This window comes from Sebastes umbrosus, chromosome 15 (assembly GCF_015220745.1).
Source record: "Sebastes umbrosus isolate fSebUmb1 chromosome 15, fSebUmb1.pri, whole genome shotgun sequence".
Taxonomy (NCBI): domain Eukaryota; kingdom Metazoa; phylum Chordata; class Actinopteri; order Perciformes; family Sebastidae; genus Sebastes; species Sebastes umbrosus.
The window spans coordinates 11,347,547-11,375,240 of NC_051283.1; the positions used below are offsets into that span (position 1 = coordinate 11,347,547).

General features: G+C 39.7%; 2 protein-coding genes across 2 annotated transcripts; one reads left to right on the plus strand and one right to left on the minus strand.

Moving 5' to 3' along the window:
- The first annotated feature begins 6,123 nt into the window (after positions 1-6,123).
- On the plus strand, positions 6,124-15,158 carry si:dkey-166k12.1 (solute carrier family 22 member 13). The gene is made up of 10 exons (XM_037795550.1): positions 6,124-6,975; positions 8,125-8,228; positions 11,168-11,322; positions 11,597-11,765; positions 11,918-12,032; positions 12,897-13,003; positions 13,138-13,349; positions 13,855-13,963; positions 14,053-14,268; positions 14,439-15,158. Exons 1-10 carry the CDS (start codon positions 6,475-6,477, stop codon positions 14,539-14,541), a joined length of 1,791 nt encoding a protein of 596 aa, XP_037651478.1. The 5' UTR covers positions 6,124-6,474; the 3' UTR covers positions 14,542-15,158.
- A 1,532-nt stretch (positions 15,159-16,690) lies between these two features.
- zgc:110239 (uncharacterized protein LOC550326 homolog) lies at positions 16,691-26,279 on the minus strand. Its single transcript, XM_037795491.1, has 11 exons — positions 26,124-26,279; positions 24,395-24,454; positions 24,215-24,307; positions 22,767-22,939; positions 22,291-22,546; positions 21,999-22,194; positions 21,676-21,869; positions 21,496-21,587; positions 19,005-19,166; positions 17,319-17,508; positions 16,691-17,232 (listed from the first exon to the last, which is right to left on the minus strand). The coding sequence occupies exons 1-11, from the start codon at positions 26,164-26,166 to the stop codon at positions 17,045-17,047; spliced, it is 1,647 nt and encodes a 548-aa protein (XP_037651419.1). The 5' UTR covers positions 26,167-26,279; the 3' UTR covers positions 16,691-17,044.
- Positions 26,280-27,694: the final 1,415 nt, after the last annotated feature.

Genomic DNA, 27,694 nt, shown 5'->3' on the forward strand with positions numbered 1-27,694 from the left:
TCTGGGTCAGCAGCAGATCCACTTGACTGGTACAACAACCTGCAGAGGAGAGATGGGGAGGAAGGGAGGAAGGAAGGACGGAGAGATGAAGAGACCTTTACAGAGTCATACAGACAAAGTCCACACTAATCTATACGCCTCTCGCTTTCCCTACAGAGTCTTTAACTTCAAGTGCTGAGTCGGCACTGTGCTGCCTGCCAGCAAGCTGAAGAAATCACAGCCTGTCCACTGCAGACACCACTCCTCCTCATCTGTCGGGAAATGAAAGGGGATTAAGAGCAACTCCTGATATTATCACATAATGAAAGTGCATCACTTAATTGGTCCATGTATGGGAAACTCAGAGACATTATGTTTTAGAGTTGTCCATCCATCCACCCCATTCTCGTGAAAGCAATATCTCAGGAACACCTGGAGGGAACTTCTTGAAATTTGGCACAATGTCCACTTGGACTGCAGGATGACCTGATTAGAATAAAAGGTCACTCTGACCTCATGAAACTATTTTTTTAGCCATAACTCAAGAATTCATACGCTTATTATGACATCCATTCATCCATCCATTATCTGTAACCGTAATCCTATTCAGGGGCTGAAGCCGATCACAGCTGACATTGGGCGAAGGCGGGGTACACCCTGGACAGATCGCATGTCTATCACAGGGCTGACACATGGAGACAGACAACCATTCAAGCTCACATTCACACCTACGGGCAATTTAGAGTCAAGAATTAACCTAACCTGCATGTCTTTAGACTGTGAGAGGAAACCGGAGAACCCGGCGAAAACCCACGCTAACACGGGGAGAACATGCAAACTCCACACAGAAGGGCACCAAGCCGGATTTGAACGAATTTGAACCTGTGACACTGTGAATTTTCGATTTTTGGATAAACATGGATGTAAACTGTAACTTGACTGGTTGGCGGAGACGTACAACCGCAAGGTGGTATTTCTAGTTTCTTGTTCTCCACTAATGGGAGTTCAGACGGCAGGTAAAACCACAGAACAGTGGCTCTTGGGCTGCGAGGGGTTCTGAGTTTCAAGGCCACTTGTGCTGCAAGAATGCGTGCCAACACGGGTATTGAATTTAAGGGACAAGCTCTTGAACCACTAGCCAACACTGCAACACACACCTCCTGACCTCGCAATCACCGAGGGAGGCCCTCCTCCTCACAGCGCAGACTACTGATGTAGCCTTGTTTGATCCTGAGCCCCCTATCTGAAGTAGGTAGCAGCACTGCTCGTGCATAGCGACCTTGCAGCTTTATTCTGCAGTCTGTCACTGCAGATGCACAGCAGCCTGCAGTCAGTAAACACACCACAGATGTGAATCATGAAATACACCTGAGTGTCAGATCAAACAGCCAGCGACGCGGCTAGGAGAATATAAATAGAGACGGAGAAGAGGTCTGCGTGAATAAGTGTTTGTGCGTCCTCTGTAGTCAGTTGCATGAATAGGCGGCTGTCTCTGTACTTGCGTGAGATAAAAGATGGAGCTGATGATGGATGAGTGCATCTGACATAAAAATGCTCACGCATGAAGGTGAACAGACGCTTTTGCTTACACATGCTCTGTTCTCTGAGCAGCAGCAATACAACCTTGGGACGTCTTTCTCATTGCGGCAGCTTTATTCACTCTCTGTTGGCTGGCTAGTGTTTTGTAGGAAATTAATTATTTGGCCTGTAAAAACCTGTTTCAATGGGGCTGTTCCAGAATTACATAATATGTGGATGAAAGGTGATTTCAGGTTCGAACTGCCAACATTCACATGCAGATTTGGGGATTAAAGGGCATGCATTTTAACAGGCCCCAACCAACTCAACCATATATGTCAATTTGTAAAACAAAACTCTTCAAAAAGGACCAAAAGGATGAGCTCTTGGAAAGTAAAAGTTATTTAAAATATCTCCATAAAGACATATATTACACCTCAAGGATGTGGAGTAGGGGTGTAAGAAAAAATCGATAATATAAGTATATAAGAGTAAGTATAATATGAGTATCGTAATATTAAGTTTTGTTATACTGTATTGATTTTTATTAATAGTTTACATACAAATATTAATTTAGCCAGTGCATTAGTTCATTTGCAAAGATATGCTCCCTCTCAGTGTAAGTACCCTCTGTGATAAATTAAAATGCAGATCCTACTGTTCTGATTGCATAAAAACTTTTTTTACTCAGATGTTATGGTGGTCTGATCTTTATGACATTTTTCGTAAAATTAGATTTGAAAAATCGCAATATATATATCGCCTTGCTTATAGTATGGCGGTATATTGAATCGTAATCCCTGTATCATGATACGTATCGTATCGCCAAAATTCTTGCCAATACACAGCCCTATAATGTGGAGTCAAAGTGCTGCATGTTTTTGAGGATTTAGAATATAATTACTGAACTATAATTTGGGATCTAACAGTGAGGAAAGAAAAACCTCAAATCAGGGTGGTTGCTCTTTTAAAATAACCCAAAATAAAAGCAGTAAAATGATATGTCTACATGATGTCCCTGATGATGGGCCTTGAGGCTAAATGGTTGTGGAAGATGTGTATGAATGTGAAATTCATATAAGTTTGGAAAATTTGAATGTTATTAGTGTAACACAAATATGATGTTGTGTATATATATAGTATGTATGTGATAGATGTAATGTACTTGATTTCAGACCCCAGGAAGACTATAGCTGGTGCCATTGGTATCACCTAATGGGGATCCTTTTTAAATAAAAAATAAATAAATAAATGTCCTACAGTGAAAAAGAATATGAATATACAGTCCTGCAGTGAATGCTGCTGCATGGGCAGCAGGACCCCCAGTAAATAGGCCAGGGGTTCATTCATGCATGTGACATAAACAATGTTATTTGAATGCTGTCTGTCTGTCTGAGGGTGGGGCTTCATCTACATCAGCAGGTCACGTCAGCAGGATGCGGATCTGAGGTTTTCATAAATCGTGTGTTGTCCTCACAGTAACACACAGAACATGATCAGCTGACCTCATGATGATGACATCGCCATTGAAATGTGTGAAAGCAGCAGAGCCTATATACTCACTCTCAGTAGTGACTGATCCAACGCAAAAGGGGGACTCTGGTGCAGATGAGAGATGAGATAATCCTTAGATATTGATGCTTGTCCCTCGGATGAGCAGGTAGAGACGGTCCCTGGCTGTCAGACAGTCTGGGTTCAGGCCGGGCGGATCTATTTCTCTGGTCTATAGACTCTCTCCACAGCTCGGGATGATCAAGGTCACCTTAGGGTGCTCTCCATAGTCGCTCTTGACCCGGTCCTCTCTTCCTTCCCTTCAGCCATCTCCCTCTGTCTCTTCCTCTTGTCTCTCACTCTCTCCGGAGCCTCCCCTCACCACCGTGAAGCCAGCCAGGAGGAGAACCACAAGACTGCTGCTCACCGCCTTCAAAATAAAAGACTCATCAGTGAACACATTTTAACCTCATAAATCAAGTCAGTTTATTTATACAGTGCATTTAAAAAAAGAGTGGGTTAGGATCTGTCTCAATACAGGTATACATAGTTAAAACATAGAAAAGTGCATAAAAGGCAATAATATAATACAATAAAATAAAGGTAAAAATGAATAAATAAATAAAACAAGGTTAGAATTAATCTCAAAATAAAAGATACATATGTTATGCATTGGTAGATTTAACCCCATAAGTCAAGTCAGTTTATTTATACAGTACATTTGAAAAGAGTGGGTTAGGATCTGTCTCAATACAGATTTACATAGTTAAAACATAGAAAAATGCATAAAAGGCAATAATACACAATATAATACAATAAAATAACGATAATAACTTATTATCTTGTGTATATAAGTTTGAAAAAAAAGTATTTATAATCTTTTGGGACCTTGAAGTTTCCATAATTAAACACCCTGAAAGGGGCCATTTTGCGTATTGAAGAATTTTAGTTTTGCTACTTTAAGTACATTTTGCTGGTAATACTCTAGTACTTTTACTCAAGCAGAATTTTAAACGCAGGACTTTTACTTGTAACAGAGTATTTTTACAGTGTGGTATTTTTAACTTTTAGTTAAGTAAAGGATTATTCCTATTTTCTGTTATGTTTTTCCTCAATGTCCTTATTATTGCATATATTCAAAACTATAAAGGCCTTTATTTCCAATGTGAAGATACTTTAATGGAGGATTGTCAGTGTCAAACTAAGCAAAAACTAAACCAAAAATGGAAAAGGAGCTCCAATGTCTATACAGGATAAATGGAATAATAATGTGCTATAATCTGCAATAGATTGATTCATATTTTCACCTGATGATTTAAAGTGTATTCTATTGGTTATTGGTTATGAACACACATATATATATTTCATTCGTGTTTTTAATTTATTATTATTTTTTATTTTAGACATTTGGAATAGACTTCTTGTGCTTTTAATTTTAAAGGAACATCTAGTAGCTTCCTGGTGAACTCTATCTGACTTGACAGTTTTTCTCGCTGCTGCCATCCAGACACCCAAACCAGCAGCACCCAACCCGGTCTGGATCAGGCATCAGTGACGTCACGAGCACCCACAACCGGAAGGGGACAGGCTACTGTTTATAACAGACATGTAAAGTAAATAATACATTATTTTTTATTTTTTTTTACGTTTAATTTCATTTAATTATATGTTTTACTACAGTTGATCAACATACAGACATGATTCCCCAGCAAGGTGGATTATTATGAATAAAAACATCCTTCCACCCACATACTATATGAAAACAGGTTTTTTAAAATTGAACACTGACTAAAACATGAAACTAATTCTTATGAATCTGCAGCGATCGCCTCCCACTTGACCAGAGAGAGGAGCCATTGTTCTCCAGAGAATAACTGGCTGAGTCAGCCATTCCTCACCCCCACTACTCTGGACCTGACAAAGCTGTAACTGGCTGCGTTAGGTTTTGCAAAGTGCAATGAAACATATAAGCCCAAGAGAATAAAAAGGCCTAACTCCAACATAAATAAAACACTAGGGTATTTGTAGAATAATCGTACTCTGTATGATGGTTTACAGTAACCTTTGTGCTACTTTGGGTCCTTCTTGTATTATTGTTTGGTCTTGATAATCTATATATTTATGATCTATGCTTTGATGTTTGACGTGATGAGTGGTTTCACTGATTCAAACCTGTGCTCCACGCTACTTAATACACAACTCTATACATTATGATGACTAGTAACACAGTGTTGTCAGTGTTTTCTATTGCATGGCCTGTATACATCAATTACAAGTACTGTACAAAGCCTATTCAGTGTATTCTGTCATCACACATCAATGGTGTATTTACTCAGCAATCATATAAGGCCTACTGAATTAGTCAGAGTTATTATATTCCTACTAGTATTTTCCTATTTTGTGGATTTTACAAGTCCCTTACCCAACTGTAGCCCTAAATATTACATTTAAAATATCTCCATTTTGTTGTATAGTCAGTTCAACTCAATTTTATTTATTATTATTATTATTATTATTATTATTATTATTTATATATATTTATATTAATTTACAATCTGTACAATATATAACACCACCATCAGAAGACTGCATTTCAACAGGTCCATTTGTTTTGTCTTGAATACAGCCTATAAAGTAGTATCAGTCTGCAGAGTATGACAGAGGAAAGTTATCCTACACACTGTACATACAGTATATAGACATGTATACATGTACATACTGTACATAATCATCCAGTCCCCGTATATCCATTTATTTATCTGCACTATTTGTATTGTTAACACTTAAAGAACACTTGACTTGTATATAGACATTTTTATGTTATTGTTGGTCATTGGTACTTTATATTTATTAATACAATATTTATATATACACCTATTTTATCACTACTTGTATACATAACAGCGCCGTCTATTCTTTACCTTTATTTGTCCAGCTTTGTTGTCCTTGTCCTTAAACTGTAACCCTATTTCTGTGTAAGTATGCTTAGAGAGATGCATAAAAAAGTCCTTGTATGTATGTACTTTGCAAATAAAACTGATTCTGTTATTGGGGCACACCTTGAAGGCAGCAGAGCTAGTGAAATTAATGCAGCACCTGACCTGTTGACCTTAGTAATTGTCAACCATATCACCTTTTGACTGTACAGCAGAAACAGGGACCTATAATAACAATGACCACAAATACATTATGTTTCACTGATAACAGTGATGGAAGGCAGAGGAGACTCACTGTAATTCAATCTGTCACCAGCACATGGCAGCAGAGGACAGCCTCAGAGGACATAAACATCCAATTTTTGCATTTAGTTTTTCATGCATCAGACTTATTTGTCTTTGTAAATCATCAAGTGCATCGACCTCTCCTCGTTTGGAGAGAATAGATGATGCTTGCAGCAAGGTGAGAAGTGTCAGAAGGAAGATGACACCAGTTTTCTTCAGGTCATTTGAAGACTGCTAAAGATGGGTCATATTAGTAAACTGATGGATGCTGTTTGTTTACCTCCTGAACAACACGCCCTTCTCCTGTGATGCATTGTCTGCTGGGTGTTTACACTTAACAGCCATCCTCCTCTTCCTCCTGATCCTACAGAGCTATAGAGAGACATCAGTCTACACTTTGACCTATATATTTCCCCAGAAAATGAATTTCGACCAGATCCTCTCTGCCATCGGAGGCTTTGGTAGATATCAGAAGACCTTGTACGTATGGATTTGTTTACCCCAGATCCTCCTCGCCTTCCACATGATGGTGAGCATCTTCACCGGATCCACGCCGCCCCACCGCTGCCGGGACAGCTCCATCTCAGTGGCCGGGAATCAGTCCTCCTTCCCGGGTACACTCAGCCTGAACTTCAGCCTCCTCTCGGAGTCCTCCTGCTTCTCATCCGATGTCCTGCAGCAGGAGGACAACCGGACTGAGCGCGTCCCATGTGGCCGCGGATGGGTGTACAGCAAGGAGACTTTCCAGAGTACAACAGTCACTGAGGTACAATATAGGATGCATGGTGTGCAACATCAAGTATGATCTGTTATTGCAGGAAAAAAAAAAGGATGCAACTTTAATCCTTCCCAGATTCATGCTCCTGCATGGAAACATGCAGTTTTTTCTACTGTAGAAATTAATAATGCATTTTAGTTTACTATTAAGCTTCATGAGCACCCAATCTGCTTCTTAAATTCTTTAAACAAAATAAAAAATGAACTAATACATTCAAGAACATAAACACACAAAATATTATTATTAGTGCAGCAGTTGGTAGAAATGGAGCAAATGTGATTAAAAGAAGTTATTTTTATAAAATGACGTGCCTCTGTGTCCTCTGGTGCTCCTATAATGACATCTGCAAGATTTCACAGACCGGTGGAAAACAACCAATCACAGCCGAGCTGGAGCCTTGCCGTCTCTGAGCAGCTGTCAATCACTCTCAAACTCCGATCAAATGGTCAAACTAGGCAGCGCTGGTCAAATATGAATCAATATTCTGTTATTGCCATGCCTATTTCTCGCCTCAAATGTTTTCAGAAACATCTTGTAGTGTACTGTTTAGCTGTAAAATGAGAAAGTTTATGACCTGGAAGCAATGTTGAGCTCTGTTAAAGAAATACCAAGCGCCACCCACCAGCCGGAGCACAGCCAATAGGAAGGCTCAATAGGAACGCTCGCTCTCTGAAATGACCTGTGATTGGTCAAAGTAAATTTTTAAAGCCTGAAAACAGAGCCATGAGGAGGTGCAGAAGTCTAGTTTTCTCTCAGAACACTTGAATTACAATGTGTTGAAAGGTTATTATGGAGCCCAAAGATGCCAAAAATATAAGGCCTACTGACACTTTAAGGCCCTACTACGTCTGTTAATATTGTGCTCTATGATGCATGTTAACATTTTCCCAATGATAGTTGAACGGTAATCATATTACAATAAAGCAACTGCAACACAGTGAACCTGCAGCTTTTTGCTTTGCACAGCTGAAATGCAGCCCTGGTACCAAACATTACCATTCATAATAATGTCATTATGGACTTTTGACTCACAGTGATTCCTGCTTGAACACTTGTACAGGCATCAATCTATGAAGGAGAAATAAATGGTGTGTTTCTTCTTGCAATCACTTCTTCTTTGGTTTTCCTTCCAACCAGTGGGACCTGGTGTGTGACAAAGCTGGACTGAACAGTCTCAGTTCGTCTATCTACATGTTTGGGCTGTTGGTGGGATCTGTGCTGTTTGGAGCCATGGCTGACAGGTAGGCTTCACTGCTCTCTCTTATTATTATTATTATTATTATTAATAATAATAATAATAATAATAATAATAATACATTTTATTTGTAACGCACTTTACATTTGAAACAAATCTCAAAGTGCTACAAATTAAAAGCAGGTAAAAACGGAGATAAAAAGCTAACATCGTAAAAATATGAGCATAAAAGCAGCAACCAGCAAGGTTAATTAAAAGTCATATAGGTTCTGCTAAAAAGGAATGTTTTAAGTCCTTAACCTGGAGCCTCTGACTTTGTACAGATACGATACACAGCCAAACCCTCAGCATCAAAGCATGGCTGCAGTGGGGAAGACACACACGTGGCAGCCACGTGTAAGAAAAGGCCACTTCATGCTCATTGTGTCATGGCTCTGTTGGACTCCTTGGTGTTTTCAGCTGTTTTTAAGTGCTTTTTAGATTACGTCCACCCTAAACCATTTGCATTGTTTGTAATCTGAGATTTACGTTGGGTTCTGATGTTTTTTTGTTTGTTTTAGGGTACAGTTCTGTTTTTCTGCTATACACTGCTTTTCCTGTGCTTGCTCTGTATGTTCCTCATGTGTTCCTGTAGCCCTGCAACTGTTACGCCCTCGTCAGCCCTTCCTGTGTTGCCCATCCTCGTTGTCTTGTTACCCGATCAGAGTTTTTCATTCCTTATTCCAGTTCGCTGCCCACTCTAGCTGTGCCGTGTCTGCTGATTAGCACCCTGTGTATTTATACATGCCTGTTCTTGTTCAGTTCATTTGTCGTATCAAGTTGGAAAATATCCTGTAGTTTCTGTTTCTGTCTCTGCAATTGGGTCCACCTGCCTGCTTCAAACGTGGCAGACTGAGTCGGCTAAAGTTTCACACTAGGGTTTGACTGACAATGACTGCATTTACAAGCACAAAATATTCTGTTTTTTGCCCTTATTCTAAAAAAGACAATATTCCTTCTAAACTGTTTACATTGCAGTGGTGATTTTAGACTCAAACCCTCAGAGACCCACTGTAGAGGCTGTAGTAGGCTCAGTCTTAAAGCTAGAGAGAAGATGCTGGTATCATATGCAACTAGAAAACCTGAGGAATTAGTACCAACCATGCAATGTTAGCTTGTTGGGAAGGAGACTAAATAATGCTCCGAAGTTAGGCTAAAAACTAGGGGAAAACGGGCATGGCGATTTTCAAAGGGGTCCCTTGACCTATAACCTCAAGATATAAAGACATTTACACCTTATCTTGATGCAGAAAAGGCAGAAATTGGCGCATAAAAATTCACCAGAATGCAGGAAATGAAGTGTTTGACACTCAAAATTTGTCAACTAACAGAGCTGTCGTAAAAAGGCAAGAGGCCGCGTGTCGCAAACTGCCGTTAAAAACCACAACTGAGACACATATTTCAAATGCATTGTATACATGTCCAAAGAATGCTCCTAAAACCTGAATAATAGCGGCATATCCCACATGTCTTAATCCAAAAATGCTCCATTCGGAATAAGGCCTAATTCAGAATATCCATACGGAATATGTTGTTTACACGACTTGTGTCAAAATCTGAATGTTGTCATATTTGGATTACATTCGGAATATGCGTCTCAATTGGGGTTTTTACGGCAGTTTGAGACACACAGCCTTTTGAATGTTTACGGCCAGCTCTGTGTGTTGTACACAAACCAACTAGCTGACAGTTTGCAGAGATGCATGCCCAAAACAAAAGCCCACGTTTCTGGTCGGAAGGAAAAACACACCTACTTTTAACCATCATGAAAGACTTGGATATCTACAGGTTTTTGGATATGCACAGATATCCCAATGCCGACCTTTTCAAGAAGGTGGTTGAAGGAATGAAAAAGGGAGGCTGTGTTCGCATGCACATGGGAGAAGTTTGCCTTCAAAGCTTTCTGCCAAAGGGTTTAGTATTGTTGCACAAAGAAGGCTGATTGTATAGAAGTCTATGAGAAAATGAGCCTACTTCTCACTTGATTTATTACCTCAGTAAACATTGTAAAAATGAGTTTATGGTCTCAATCGCTAGTTTCAAGTCTTCTTCAATACAGCATGATGTTCATTTAGTAAATAATGGTCCCATTTAGAGTAAATTAGACCATAAAGTAGGGTATGCTTTAGGGCGGGGCTACCTTGTGATTGACAGGTCGCTACCACGGCATTGTCCGGTCTGGGAGTTGTCTGTGTTATCGTCTTACGATTTCAACTCTTTCACAGACTGTTTTCAGTTCATGAAAGTTAATTATAACTTATTCAGCGTTCAGTTGTACTTAGCTCCGCCCTCTCGTGTCACTTCTGGTTGCAAAAAAACAAGATGGCGATGGCCAAAATGCCGAACTTGAAGCTTCAAAACGGCAGTCCACAAACTGACGGGTGACATCACGGTGACTACATCCACTTCTTCTGAACAGTCTATGCCCTGAAGGCAAACTTCTCCCATGTGCTGTTTGCGCTGTCAAACAAGTCCGCCTCCGGTTACGTTAATCGGAGTATGCACGGCTGCATGTAAACAGGAATGTTTGTGGAATATTCCTTTTTATTAGCCATGTAAACAGCTTTGTAGGAATATTGTCAAGAGCAAAAAACGGAATATGTTTGTGCATGTAAACGTAGTCAGTGTTTCACTGGAGACTGTTTCTTTTTAATTGGATTGAACTTAATGTTTGTGCCTTAAACATCTTGTGACAAATTGTATGATTTTTATTTCATAAAATATTTCTGTGTTTCTCTCTATGATAGCATTTAAATGGTCATGGTAAACTAAGACGTTCACATACTACTGACATTCCTGAAGGCGTTGGCAAGGTGTTGGCAGTTTTCATACACTAACCCTGGCCTGAATATCCTGGTGTCACCCTCCCTGTCACAGTGGTTCACTTACTGTATGCACTCATTTCTGCATGCGCCAACTCATGTCCGCTCCTCTCTCTGTGCAAAGGTACGGCCGACGTTTCATCCTGCTGCTGTCCATCGCTCTTCAGACTGTGTTTGGAGTCGCTGTGGCCTTTGCACCCAACTTCACCGTCTATGTGATTCTTCGCTTTATAGTTGGCGCCACGATATCTGGAGTCATCATCAATGCCTTTGTACTTGGTACTAACAAAACACAGATACTCAGCAGATACTGTAGCTTTGGATTCCTCACATATGGAAACTCAAAATGTTACTGGCAGGCGCAGATATTGTTATAATGATAGTGTTATAATGGCTCATGCTTTTTTGTGCTATTTTTGTCCAATCCCACAAACCCTTGCCACTCCTTCCACTACCTTAAAGATCCAACCGCCACCGCAGTTTAACCCTCTCCCCGTGATTCCTCCTCTCCTCTCCTCTCCTTTCCTCTCCTCTCCTTCCTAACCCTGCAAAGGCACTGAGTGGACGTGCACCAAGAGGCGAATGCTAGCCGGCATCACCACCGACTACGCGTTTGGTCTGGGCTACATGCTTCTACCAGGAATAGCATACCTGATACGAGACTGGAGAAAGTTGCAACTGGCTATATCAGCCCCAGGCTTCCTGCTCATCTTCTATATATGGTGGGAAAATCAATGAGCATCTGAACATTAGATCCACTGTGTATTCATACATTTCTTTGATACGAGTACATGAATGCCCTCTTTGTGATCTACATTTCCTCCTCTGTCCACTCTTTCTTCTCTCCCTGTCTGCTCTCTCTATCTCCTGTCAGGGTGGTTCCTCAGTCGGCCAGGTGGTTGTTGGCCAACGACCGGAAGGAGGAAGCCATCGCACTCCTCCGCAAGGCAGCACTCATCAACGGCCGGGTCTTACCTCCTGCTGTACAAGTGTGTCTCTCTTTCTCTCTGCATGTTTCTCCATACACTCTCATGCTATCTAAGCCAGTGTTTCCCACACAGGGTTGTTTCTGGGGACCCACTTTTTTGAAAATGACAAACCATGGCAACCCAATTCACAATAGGCCTTAAATCATGAAAAAAAGCCATTCCCGCATCATATTATCTTGAATAGGTAAACCAGCCTTTTTGAAGAGGTATAGCTTTGATAAATTACTCTTTTTTTATTCATGTGTTATTGAAAAATACTTTATAAATGACACCAAATAAATGCATTTAGGCGGAGCTAACAGCCTCCTCTCATCAGTAAAACAAACAAAATCTACGCTAGCCTTTCATATTAGATTCAGTGTTTTAAGTACGCTACAATTATCAGAACTATAGGAACATTCAGGCTTCCTCACGTGGCTTAAAGGTGTACTGCAGATATTGATCTTAAATGCTGGATGAAATTCGGCTAATTTATTTGGTGACCCTAATAAAATCTCCTGCAACCCACCTGTGAGTCCCGACCCAGTCTTTGAGAAAGACTGATCTAACCTAATGTATTTTTATTCCTGCTGCATGCATTATGACCTATTGAAGAATAGGTCTTTTCATGAAAAGGATAAGGATGGTGTTGCTCTATATTTTTATTATTGTCAACAAACCCATAAAAAGACCTATACCAACAATGCGTTAGTCCATTTCCAACTTCTCTACCCTGTCTGTGGCACTCAGCGCCATGATATCAGATTTTTATTACATGATTATTGTGCCCAAAGAATTCACGATAATGATATTGTTGCGATATGTATAGAAAATTTGAAAAATAATAATAATAATGCTTTTTTGGTTTGTTTTATGTGTGTCCAGGTTGAGAAGTGTCAGATTTCAGGTGGAGGGAAGCAAAGTTATTCAGCAGTGGATCTCGTACGAACTCCTCACATGAGGAAGAGGTCTATCATTTTGTTCTACATCTGGTAAATTGAAAGTGTACTGTATGTGTGAATGCATGTATGCTTTATAGTTTTGTTTTTACATCAATAAAAAAAAAAAAATTCTATATTCCTTTCACCATTTCGTCTTCCATCTGTGTTCCTCCTGTGCACCCCAGGTTTGTGAACGTGCTGGTGTATTACGGCCTCTCTCTGGGCGTCTCCAGGTTAGGGACAAACCTCTACTTGACCCAGTTTATGTTCGGGTTGGTTGAGATCCCGGCTCGTTCTCTCGTCCTGCTCGTCCTGCCCTTCAGTCGCCGACTCGCCCAAAGCGGGTTTCTGGCTGTTGGAGGGCTCGCCTGTCTGCTCATGCTCGCTGTCCCTGCAGGTAGGATGGACAATGTGTATTTGTTGTGTTCTGATTGAACACGATAACAATGCGTTAACGCAAATTTGTTTTCGTGGCACTAATTTCTTTAACGCAACCATGTCATACTAGCTTGTCGGGAAGGAGGCTAAATAACGCTAAATTTTGGCGAGGAAAAACTGTCATGGCCATTTTCAAAGGGGTCCCTTGACCTCTGATCTCAAGATATGTGAATGAAAATGGGTTCTATGGGTACCCACGGGTCTCCCCTTTACAGACATGCCCACTTTATGATAATCACAATCATATATATACATACATTTGCATAAAGCAAGCATATTTGCCTACTCCCGCATCTCCCTTTAAGGTTTCGAGCAGATACAAAATTTGCGATGAATTCGCGATTAATCATAGACAATCATGTGATTAATCGCGATTAAATAATATAATCGATTGACAGCCTTGGTTCTGACACAAATGCAAATGTATTTCATCACTTTGATAATTTCGCTGCTTCTGTCTGTAGATCATCCCAGTGTCCTGACTGGTCTTGCCATGGTAGGGAAGTTTGGTATAACAGCTTCCTTTGCTGTAATCTACGTGTACACGGCTGAGATATTCCCCACTGTTGTTCGGTGAGACATGTCTATCTGTACAGTTTTAATTACTTTTCACATACACACATGATCCCAAAGTCTCTAAAACCTCCCTTGTGTACCTACAGGCAAACGGGAATAGGTGTATCCGGCATGTTTGCGAGGATTGGCGGTGTGTTAGCTCCCATTATAAACATGCTTCATGACCACAGCCCCAATACACCTCTGGTCATCTTCGCTATTTCCCCGTTGCTGGGTGCTGTCCTGGCCCTGGCTCTGCCCGAAACTGCCGACAGACCTCTTCCTGACACGGTGGAGGACGCAGAGAACTGGGACACGACTAGGTACTACAATGTGACCTCTGTTTTTATTTTCGAGCTATGTGCTTTTGACGTGTCCTTGCTACTCGGCCTCTGTGACCCTGAACAGGATACAAAGTCTCACTGCTCCGTCTGTTCCGATGCAAAGACCCAAACCTCTGCAAACAGCTCAGTGTGTGTTTTGTCTCCTACAGTTCGCCTCCAAACAAGGAGAACCCTGAGATCTCTGAGGATATTATCCAATCACCCAGCAGCACAGACAAGCAGGAGCTACGACGTCTAGCAAGCCAGGCCTGAGTGTGCGTAAAAGGCTGCACACATTTCCATCATTCAAATGTTATACTGCCTCCAGATAGAGCACTTAACTTAACATCCTCCATGTAATAACATGTCAGGATCTGATAAAGAGCTCTATGCAAACCCGCCAAACTAGCATGCAGGTACACATGCAGTCATGTGTGCTGCCGAGCCAAATCAACAGCGTACTGTTTTACCAGATGCAGGTAAACACCTGCATGAGTCAGGAATAGTTGTCCTTTACATTTATACTTTATAACTTTATGTATATCTTACATATGTGGTGAGACAGAATAAATAGTTCCCCTTAAAGGAGCAGTGTGTACGATTTAGTGGCATCTAGTGGTGAGGTTGCAGGTTGCAACCAATTTACACTTTTCCCGTGTGCCAAGCGTGTAGGAGAAGTACGGCAAAAAACGTATGTTGACAAGAAATGAAAGTCAATTGTTCGTTCCATTGCAACGTCAGCGCCCAGCAGCAGAGCTACGCCTCTACCATTTGAAAAGCTACTACCGGACACCAGTAAAACGTCCGCCTACAAAGTGCCGTGCAAAAGTAAAACACAATTATTTCCACTCTATTGTCATAATTTTAATATCTCTACCGAAATGGCCCGTGTTGAACAATATAAATATTATAAATATGCATACTATTATAATGATTTACTTACTTATTTATTTATTAAACTTTTTGCCCAGGCAGCTTCCCAGAGGAGCATAAAGTGAGCGATGGACATTAATGGAAGTTAGAAAAATCCAAGCACACAGATTTTGAGAGCAATCTCAATCTTTTTCATGTCAAGGATACAAAATATATGTATAATAGATCACAGACCATGGATGTATAAGAGGTTGTGGTCTGTGCTTTTACGCTGCGTGTTAGTAAATAACATGCAACTACATTAAATTCTGTTTATGTCGTGCCACTAGCACTACTAGCTACTGGTCGATAGCCGGTTGTTTGGGGACAGAGCTGTAGAAACATGGCGGCTGACTCTGTGAAGAGGACCCGCTCCGTATATAGATATAAACGGCTCATTCTAAGGTAACGAAAACACAACGATTCTTATTTTCAGGTGATTATACATTAAATAAAACATACTTATTAATAATATATTCCATTCCTGCCAATAGATCCCCCTAATTGTTACACACTGGTCCTTTGAAACTTTGCAAAAACACAGATTTCATATTTGTATATATTTATAAATCTACAGGCATCAGCTCACAGCTGAAATTTCTAAACCTGTGCTGATTTGAGGAATCAGATTTTAGCAGACTGCCACTTCCTCTTTAATGCAGTACACAGTCCTATTGAGCAGGACTTCTTATTTTCCAGGAATAAAGGATTTATTCAATTTTTTCATAATAAAAGCACTAATATAACATTTTTGTACAAAAGTGTACCATGTCTGTGGACTGTTTGTTGTATCTTAATACTGTATTGAACAAGCAACTGCCTCGTTTTCTATATTCTCATACTCTAGCCAAGAGAAATAAAAGTGAGATCGCATGTGCTAGTTAAGCTTATTATGCCTAATCTAGCCTTTTGTTAGACTAATGTAGCTCGTTTGTAGTTCTGTATGGATACTAAGGGATGAGTGACTCTGATCAGCATGGGAAGAGATATTTGATTTCAGCATTGTTGTTGTCTTTTTATTATGTTGAATTATACTCAGATGTAAAATGATTCGCTATGATGACATGGAACTGTGAAAAATGTTTTACTTTTATTTTAAGTGTTTAAGGGCTGTTATTGTGTATATGAATCTGTGATACATAAAAAAAAAAAAGCCCGTTCTCATTCCCAGGGCGTTAAATACCGAGGCTTTGTCACGACCGCAGGCGTCGAGGCGTGATGCCAAGGGGCGTGACGCCAAGGGCTCGTGACAAAGTGGCGGTATGTGACGAGCTGGGATGAGAATGTGAGAACAGTTCATGTAATATGCAATGTTACTCAGGCAAAAGGAATTTGATTCTTCAAAGTCTATCATTCCTACAGCAAAGATATTTGAGGCCAGAATGCTTTTTTTATGCTTTGAATGCATAAAATCGATTTCCACTGCGTGACTCTAGATAGCATTCCTTACTGCTGCCCAACGGCATGTGAGTATGTTAGATCAACCAGAGATGTCACTCGAGCCAGCAAATAGAAAACTTTCCATTTCTTTTATTGCATTGATTCCATCCTAGTGCATTTGAATGCAACACATTATAAAGCACAAGAACAAAAAGTGGAAATATGTCTCAAAATGTACTTTGTACAACTGAAAAGAAGGCACCGTAGCTTTGTGCCACCAGCAATAAACCTGTCAAAACCAAAAAGTGTGCGAGTTGTGCAGCATCTTAATTCACTCTGACACCATTCAACAGCAACATTAAACACATTATTTTCACCAAGCAGCTCAATTTGATGTGACAACGAGACCTCAACGCATCCAACATTAGGTGTCATTCATCCTCAGGCACTCACATAGTGGCATTAACATAAATTTAGAGGAAATCTAGGCCAGTGTAACATATGTAGCATCAGTGGAGACGCCACAGTTATTATCCTTCATAGACATGAGGATGTAGCCGTCGTTGCCCCAGTAGGTGGACCATGAGTTCTTCACCAACCAGTATGGCTCCCCAGACAGGGTGCCAAATCCCACAGCAAGCACAGCATGGTCCAAATCATCGGTGGTGTTACCTGAAAAACACGAGATGCACGCCGAGTTATAGAGCGAGACAGACCGTTGTGTTGTTGTAAAAAGCGTGAGTGAGAGGTAAACTTACCACAAGCCGGTTCGTAGTAGACACCGTGGCTGTAGAACACAAACGATCGATGTGACGCATCGATACTGACGGCCGCCGGCCCGTTTTTAAAGAGCGCCAGCTTAAGGGCTTCTGCGTCTCCTGATGTGACGTTGGTGTAGCTCTTGATGTGTGCAGTGAGCTCGGATGTGTTCATGTGGCAAAATCCATTCTGTCACAGAGCGAGGCAGACAATTTAATACAGGACAGGAAACCATAATGTATGTATCTGGCAACAGAGGCACATGGTGCTGGTAAGAACATTTCTTAAGGCGCCTTAATATATTTTATAGACATAATCGGGTGCAGATGGATGGAATCCTGTTTCACGGGAACTTGTATTTCTGGTAGTCTGTTAAAAAAATGTCCAGCTGAGCTTTGCTGCCTCAGTTCAGACGTCAAACGGGCTCAAAGGTTGCTTTTCATGCTTTATTTTGGCAATTATCCCAAAGTTAATCTAGGAGAAAGACTTCCAAAATGCCATTTGAGTAAAAATATTTAAAGAATAATGGAGAATGCACCATTCACCTTAAAGGTCTTATTAATTTTTAAGTAGACAAATATTGAAAAAAATGTTACATCCACAGAGCTTTTAGAAAGGTGCAAAATAAAAGTCTTTTCATGAAAAACATTCTTATGATTGTGAATTAATCATTGGCGTGTCCAAAATTAATGTTTTGTTTATATCTGTGGAAGATATCCGACCTTTGTTTCCAACGTCTAACAAGGCTTATGAGCAAACAGTAAAACAACTTTGGTATCACGTGGTATCTCTTGGTCGTCAGTTAAGGTCTTTATACATCTATTCCGTATTTTTCGAATGCGTTTCATCCTCCGATAAAAAACATTACGTACAGAAACCTTGCACACCGAGTCCGATGCATTTTATTATTCTATTTGTTGCGAAAATTAGCAATAGAAGACAAAACTGAATTAATTCCGTGGGTGCAATGGATAGCGCTGGTCCCAAATGGGGCTAATGAATGAATGACATTACTGTAGCAAGAAGTTATAGTTCAGCTGCCTAGAGCACAATCACTAAAGTTTAATCTTTCCTACATCCTTTGTCCTTTCCAAGCTGTTCTGCAATCACCTGCCACAATCTACTTTTAAATTCTGAATCCCTGTATTCTTTTATTTCTTTGTCGTAAATTGCTTTGTGCTGGGTGATGAAGTACGGACGGTGGCTCTGAGTGGTCAAACAACCTGCTTTTGCCTTTTGACAGATGCGAAAAAACGTAGAAAATGTAACCTGTTCCAAAAACTTTAATGACAGACCAAAGTTTCGGAGTCGGTATGTAAATGTGATTGACACAATGTGAGGTTGGATTTATTTTTAAATGTGCAACAATTTTGGACGAAAAATACAGACTTAGTGTGCAAAGGCCTTCAGTGTGGAAAAAAAGATAAATGGCTGAGATTGACGGTAAGCGCCTGGCAACGACTTGTTGTGAAGTAAATGCAATGAAATGGGGGAGGGAGAATGCAACATCTAGTGGGTGAATGTTCTCAATAACCCCTTCAAATGTGGAGGACCACATGTGAGGGAGTGGTTCATCATCAATCAAAATGGCACTATAATGGGTTTCAATGCAGTGCTATACAGTCTTGATTTACAGGTTATTCTGTTTCAACATCTACAGGCTTGAAATCTTGGAATCATCTCACCATTCCCATATAGGCTCCGTAAGTTTCTGTTGTGGCGATGCCTCCATGTTTCATGATCCACTCGTATCCTCTCCACTCCTCGCCGCCGTCGCAGCCGTTGTTGCCGAAACCCCAGGAACAGTCCACCAGCATCTGCTGAGACAGAACCTGCAGGGAGCCCGTCTGAAACACAAGAGCAAAACTTGTTCACACTCCGCACATGAATTAGTAGCCTGTTCTGCTCTGCACTTCAAGAACAAAAAGCACAAATAGATGGTTGGAACATTGAAGTTTATAGTGAACATTTCTACACCAGCTGTTATCTGCAGGTTGCTAGGCAGACGCTGTGAGATCACGGAGAAGTAGATGTAAAATTGGCCCCTGAGGAGCGGCTCTGTTTGTGAACCTGCCTGTGGGGACGGGGGTGCCGCGTCCTGCAGGTCACTTCCTGCTGCTGCGCTGCGTTGCGTGCTGGCAAAGGCACAAAGACACAAAGACGAACTGCTGAGGCTTCACCACAGTACTTTCTCCTATCCCAATCCAACTATACTTGCAAAAAAATAGTGAAGTATTCATCCACGGAGAAGTTCACACATCTTCTCCCTCTGTGGTCTCATTATTCTGACAAATCACTTTAGTAATCTTATTTTTAGTTATCTTTTTTTTCTTTTTATCTCTTGCATTTCTTGTTAGGAAATAGTATTCTTTTCTTTCTTTTAGATATTTTAAAAATATTTTTGTCTGTTTGAAAATTGTAATAAAGCTGTCTTTAATTTCAATGTTAGGTGGGTTCTTTTTACAAGCCCTCGGGGTTTTTTTTACAACCCACGTGCGTGTTTATTTATGTTATTGTTTATCTTTTCTCTTTTGTTTTATTTTATTATATGCACAAATAAAGAACTAAAGAACTAAGGTTAAATATTAAATGTTAGGAGTCACTTGATTCTCTCCATTTCCTTTCATTAAAAAGGAAAAGAAAATTGCTTTAAAGAAATTGTTTTAGCAAGTTGTGCTTGGATATTGTCAACATTTTAAAGGCTAAAAGATGAGTTAAAAATGTATCCAATTAATGTACGTAAGCACCTCACAAGCAATTATAAACTTGCTTTCATCAGTACATAATAACTCTCCTTTTTTCACCATTACATTACCCTCTGCCCAGAAGCACATGTCTTAATGACTCTGTAAGGCCCTTCTAAATTTAAAACCATATCTTTCCCAAATGCGTTTTGAATTTTTCCCTGCAGTGGGTCAAATACCTCCTTAGAAATCTCCATTATCATCTATTAAACAGCTACTTGCTCAAGGAAAGAGACAAAATCAAGAGTGCCTGAGTGAGAGAGTCAAAGAATTTGGTAACTTCAATAGAGTGCCATCAGATAATAAACCATACAATGTTTGGGTTGCGTTGCTTGGCAACGCGGGAAAAGGAATGCCTTTGAGCGTTTCCTTGAACGGGATGGAGGCCAGCCAACGCTGACACGTTTTATTTCTCCGCTCACACACTGTAAAGTCTGTCTATCGTGAGTGAAAGTGGCACAATGAATGGTGTTGAGGAGCCGCCCCTCCTCTGAAGGGGAGGACTTGTTTTCACTCACAGGGAAGCTCAATGGAGACAAAAGAGCTGCAACTCAAACAAGGCAAAAGTGAGCATTGCTCACATACACCTGCTCACTGCTTGACCCCTGCTAAAGCAGGGCCAAGGGTTTTGCCCTTTAGGAACTAATGGAATTAGTCTATTCAGCACAATGTAGCTTGTTATTAGCTCACCTTCCTCAAGTCCAGGGTGCCCAAATTTGAAGTTCCTAAGTTAAATAGTTTCCGAGTTCTGCTCCGGAAACAAAAGTGTGACATGCGAACGGACGGACGGACACACGGAGCGCTATGGCCTATGAAGTAGCAAAAAACATATATCTTTTTAAATACTTTTATGAACAGACTTACGTGATAAGTAAGTGTGTTATTATGAATTTAGTTATAAATGCACCAATCTAATTTTGACAACCTCAGAACAAACAAATCCCTGGGAACCACTGTTCTACAATACTCATAATTTCCTATTTCATAGTGGCCATTTTTAACTTTTAATATTTAATTGGTACAATTTACTTTCCTTCTTGTGTTGTTCTACTGGCGTCTTTTGAAAACTGTCACAAGAAAGTACCTCAGTTGACCTCAAGTCTCCCCTTATTTTTCATTCATGCATTAATATTATATTGTTTCTATTTTAATGTTCTGTATTTTTCTGCCTAAATAACCCACTAGACCCCCTAGAGCTACAAGAATTAACAAAGTTACATCATATCATTTCTTGAATATTTAGAAAGATGCCAATAATAGATTAACACCAAACGTAGCTGCAATGCAAATCTACCAAAACATTACCAGATGAACTGCCATGCAGAACATCTGTGTCTTCAAACAGCATAAGGAAGTAGCACCTTCAGTTGAAAACACTGGAATGTGGCCAGTGACTGTGGCGCAATCTGCTTTTTAAAAAAAACCTTTTCACCTTTAGGAAGAGAGCGCCCTCTATTGTTCCAGTGGTGGCAAAGCTCCAGCAGGAGCCACAGATGGCCTGGTCCTTTACTGGGGTCACAGCACCTGCAAGAGCACAGTTCAGGTAAAAACTAGGATGTCCTTTCAAGAAGATGCATCTTTGTTTAACATTTTAGATTGTATATATACGTACCGTAAAGCCTCCAGTCAATTGAATCAGGCACTTCCACCCCTTCGTAAACCTCTGAGGGGAAGGGGAGCCCTCTGTTTGGGGTCTTTCCTCGTTTCCTTCCCCTCATGGTGGCCAGCTCCGACATGGTGCGATCTGACAGAGAGTTCAGAGCCAGAGAGAAGGGCAGCCCTGCTCTGTTCTTTGAGTGGACATACCTACAGTAATAAGAAAACAGTCCTCAGATATATATATATATCCATAAAGCATGCCTATGTCCTTTAAGAAAAGATCGTATTTGTGATGCTGCAGCGACACGACTCATCAGTATTTAATGTTCCTCTCACCGGAGGTTATGAACAAAAGCGTGCCCCCTTTTCTCATGCTCTCTTTCATCGCTGTACTGGCGCTGGAACTTATCCTTGAAATGGTTGAACATGCGCTGCGAGTGGCCCGATGCTGAGGTGTGGATGAGATCTTTCATTGGATTGGCCAACATGTGGTGCTCCACTCCTGGACCAGGAAATCCTCCACAGCTCATCCCTGTAAGGGGGGAAATTAAAATAGAGAAAGTGCTTTTTTTCCCCTTTAAACCTTTCTAAAACATCTTGATGCATGCACCTACAGCAGAGCACAAACCTTCAGGCAGCGAGAAGACTTTGGGGTCCACGTGAGTGCTGAACTCGTTGTAGTCCACCAAGTATTTGTCATAATGTGACCCCAGCAGTGTGTTGTATCCCATCATCTCGTAATGGAGGGGAGTGGCAGGCTCATCCTTGGCACCGCTCTCTGAATGGGACACCCACAGTGTGTACGTGTTCTTCTTGTAACCCACAGTGGTCACATTCTGCCAAACTTCACACAGGGAACCCCCATAGTACTCCATCCTCAGGAACTATGAGGGAGATTAAAGAGGACATTTTATGCTCATTTTCAGGTGCATACTTGTATTTTGGGTTTCTATTAGAACATGTTTACATGCTTTAATGTTCAAAAACACATTCTTTTTCTAGCAACATTCTTCAAGCTTGTTTATAGTGATAAAACGAATGTTACACAAAACAATCTAATAACTGTTTTGGTGTTCAAATACTGCACAGTGTGTTTTCACATACCTGGAAACCCTGAACATCAGGCAGCGACGCCTGCGTTGTGACCGCTTCCTCCTTTGTTCCGTTGGCCAGGAAACACTTCATCACATTCAGCTCCGTCTCCGTCGTCTCAGGAGTGATTTTATAGGCAACGCCCCACTGCTGCTCCGCCCCCAGCTGGTAGGTAGACACCTGGCCTGTTGAAGATCAATGTGAGAAGTTAGACATCATTAGCTCCTTTAATCTCAGTGTGCCATACATCAATGTACTTACAGTAACAGCTTTATTTAGTAAGATACCTAATATTTGTTTAACCCTTACACAGTGCTATCCTTCCTATTTAATGTATGGTGCATAGGACACACTTCAGCTGCCCCATTAATTCATTCTATAAATAATCCCCAAGTGGGAAGTGTGTGTGTTTATTTCATTAAAATTAAAATTAAAACACTCATACGATTTTGTCGACTAATCGATTATTTGATAATCGACAGATCTGTGAAACTGAGTTTCTGCTCAAATAATCACACAAAAGCACCACTTTAAATCTGGTGAATACCAGAGATGTGCTCAGAAGTTTCTTGGAAATAAGTCATTAAGCATGAAAAAAAGCATAAAAAACGACTAAAGTAATCTTAGTCGACTAAGACCAAAACGACCGATTAGTGGCCTAATCGACTAAGAGGGGTCTGCCCTACACAGAACTAATAATTGATGTTCAATTGTCCACATTTTTTGCATTATAACATACCATACATTTATTACATTCAGTGTATATTCAGTTAATGCTTTTGTAAAAGGTAACAGAGGCTGGTGGTCTGCTGATCCTGGGACATTTCTGCGAGTAAAATCATTTTAAAACAGAGCTAGCAATTCATGCAACAGACCACAGCTGGCTTTGGTTGTGAACGCTGGGCTGAGGTCAGTACATCAGTGAAATATTTTGGCTATTCTAGCCACCTCTGGTAAAGATGTTACAATTTTGTTAATATGCATTTGCTTTGTTTTGGTGAATTGTTATGATAAATATGGTCACATACATAGTTAAAACACTATGAGATAAACAATGCTTAAAGGACCCAGAAATTTACAAAAAATCATTCATAAGTTCCTTATCAGCTTGTGATTATAACTACCACTTATAACTGAGAAATTTAAAAACTGACATTTGATATTCTCAGGTTGGTATGGATACAAAATACACAACTTACAAAATCAGCTTAAACGAGACAGAAAATAAAAGGTTCGGGTCATATGAGTATGTAACATGAGTCAACAGAATAAGTTCCCCACAACGGTGCTTATTCATCCTTTTTCACTTCTTTGTTTATGTCCTCTTATGATCTGTTCTGCTCTGGTCACACTGGTCTGACACAACAGGTTCTCAGTTTCACATCACTGATCCAGCAAAGTAGGGAAAATACAGAGTTACAAGTTTATGAGAAAGAGTCACAAGTCAGGAGGTTTCTTACCATGGTAGTAGTCTATTCGGCTGGACTTTGCCGCTAGGTCTAACCAGGCCTCAAATGGCTCCTTGATCTCAGCGTAGGGCAGGGAGATCACTCCTGCAATACAAATGTGAAACAGACATGTAATTAGGCTGGATTCTGAGGAAAAAGAGGCATTAATGTGTAATCTGATGTACTCCTTACCTTTGACATGATAGCTGTTCCCAAAATTTGGAGGGGAAGGGACTGCTTTTCCCTCTGTAGCTGAAAACGAGCATAACAAGTGTTGAAAGGTGCTTCACAGAAACTACATTTTTGTAACTGACCTTTTACATTTACTTATCATTAGGACAAACAGAAGAAATGTGACTGGGAATATCAAAAGCTGTCCTTGGACATTTGCTCTAACAGTGTGTCCTTATCACTTAGAGTCAAAGCAAATATCTGCTAGAAAATGTGGTAAAAAATGAGTTCCACCTAGGGCAGGGGTCTGCAACCTCCAGCTCTGGACCCACATGCGGCTCTTTAGCTCCTCTCCAGTGGCTCCCCGTGGATTTTTTAAAATGTAAATGAATAACTGTTTTGTGTTTACATTCCATTTTTATTTATCATAGTTGTAGGTCTATTGTGTATGAATAAAGTCATAACTTTACGAGAAAAAAGTCGCAATATTAGGAGAATAAAGTCGTAATATTACGAGAAAAAAGTCATAATATTACGAGAATAAAAGTCATAATATTACGAGAATAAACTCATAATACTATAAAGTAGTAATTTTACGTGTTATTTTCTTTTTTCTCGTAAAGTTATGACTTTTTTCTCGTAATGTTATGACTTTATTCTCGTAATGTTACTACTTTTTTCTCGTAATATTACGACTTTATTCTCGTAATATTGTGACTTTTTTCTCGTAAAGTTATGACTGTTATCTCGTAATGTTATGACTTTATTCTTGTAATATTGTGACTTTTTTCTCGTAAAGTTATGACTTTATTCTCGTAATTTTACTACTTTTTTCTCGTAATATTACGACTTTATTCTGTAAATCTCAGATTTTTTTTCCCTCAATGTGGCCCTAATACTCCATAGTACATTTGCACTTTGCATTAGACTTATATACTATATACTTAGACTATAAACTGTGTAAGATGTATAATGTTTTGCGGCTCCAGACAGATTTTTTGTTTATAATATTTTTTGGCCTAAAATGTCTCTTTCGATAGTAAAGGTTGCTGACCCCTGACCTAGGGGTCAAGGGGGGCACTGAAGGAATAATACTTGATTAAACTACAAGTATTTTTCATAAGCCCTTCTGTTGCATTAAGTGTAGCAAGGTGTGTTGGATGTATGCCGAATTAAAGTGTAGACTGTATGATTTCGTCCAGCATCATAAGCTATATGTTAGAATACATGCAGGTATCCTGATATCAAGTCAACTCTAAATTGATAGATTTTTGCCTGAAGTTTGGTACAGTATGTCATTCTCTGCATTCATTCATGCACTGAAGGAATAACAATACAACAGAAGGGCTTATGACAAATACTTATAGTTTAGTCAATTAAGTGTAGCAAGGTGTGTTGGATGTATGCCGAATTAAAGTGTAGACTGTATGATTTCGTCCAGCATCATAAGCCATATGTTAGGATACATGCAGGTATCCTGATATCAAGTCAACTCTAAATTGACAGATTTTTGCATGAAGTCTGGTGCAGCATGTCATTCTCTGCATTCATCAACACATATCTGACACAGAAACAGACCTACTTTCCATAGTATTGGAATTCATAAGTGTATTTACCACTGCTGTAAATTACCTATATCTCAAAGTATCTTATTTAGCAACCTGAACGATAGCCATCATGAAAAGAGTAATAACACTATTAAATGTCATAGCATGTAGCTAGCTAACTGAAACATAAATATTGTCCTTACCTATGACAGCCCACAGAAGAACAGCTGCGATGAACAAACGCATCGTTCCTGCTGTGAGATCAGAAATACAAGAGATAAAGCAGTCAGACTAAAGTCAAACAAAGACACATGACTCTGAAACCTACTGCACCAAAACACCTATTAGTTAACTAACCCAGACAGGAAGTTACTTACATCCTCTCTCAACCAATCACAGGGCGGCATGGAAGAGTGTCCTCCAATCAGAGACGAGAAGCGGGTTCTATGTGTGAATCATGTGATCTGTGTCATATGACTAAATAACCATGTTGTAAAAGCCTGTACAGATGTCAACACATGAGTTTGTGTATGTGGTTTTAGAAGTAATACCATTCCTCTACAGATTATAATTACTACAAAATTATGTATTTTAAAGGAGGACGGTCTGCAGGACAGATAATGATGCACTATATTCACTTTTTAATAGTTCTGTATTACAGCTGTTACCCTGCACTATATTCAGTTTTAACAGTTTTCTTCATCTCCTTGTATTTTTATATCCGGTATATTTTTTTTATACTTTGTACTTTGCACTACTAACTTTTTTATTGCCTTTTTACTAACATGTTTTTGCACTATGGAACTGTGATGCTGGAAACTTGAATTTCCCTCGGGATCAATAAAGTTACTATCTATCTATCTATCTATCTATCTATCTATCTATCTATTTATCTATTTATCTATCTATCTATCTATCTATTTATCTATCTATCTATCTATCTATCTATCTATCTATCCATCTATCCATCTATCTATCTATCTATCTATCTATCTATCTATCTATCTATCTATCTATTTTTTACTATAGGGCCAGATTCAGTCAACTAGCCTACTGCTACTGCAGTGGCTGGGTTACATTTTACTTCATTGTAGCCTACATGTTAATTCATATTAATGAATGTCATGTTATAGACACTTCAAAAAGGTTCATTTTGGAGGTTGCGTTCTCTTTAAAAAACAAAAACTCAGTTATCTCATAATTTACACAGATAAGCCTAATTTGCTGACTATACAGAAGCCTATGCGCTGAGGTTAGATAGGCTACAAAGCCTATGTGTTGGAGCCATAATGAGCTATGGTTACCCTTACCAAAATGAAGTCTGTTCAAGTGTGCTATTAGTATACTTCTTTTGAACTTAAAATAAGAGAGTATACTTTCAGTTTACTTTTTATGTACTTATCAGAGATATACTTGACAAAAGTATACTTAAGTATACTTGGCTTATACTGACAAGTATGCAGAAATGATAAATGTATAAAAGTAAAAAGAGCCTGTCCAAAAGTAAATTCTTTTTGGCGTAAGATTTACACAGAGTTAGTTACTATATTTGGTACAAACATAGTTTTTAAGTGTGACAAACTCCTGTTTGGTCTTCTACTTTCAACATCTACAAATATTAAGACAAAATACTTATTTGGAATATTGAGTGTAGCTGCTAGAAAAGCAATTACTAAGAAATGGCTTAAACCAGATACCCCATCATTAGAGAACTAGTATGATGTTATTTATGAAATATTTGTAATTGAAAGAATTACTTTCTCAATGAGGCTTC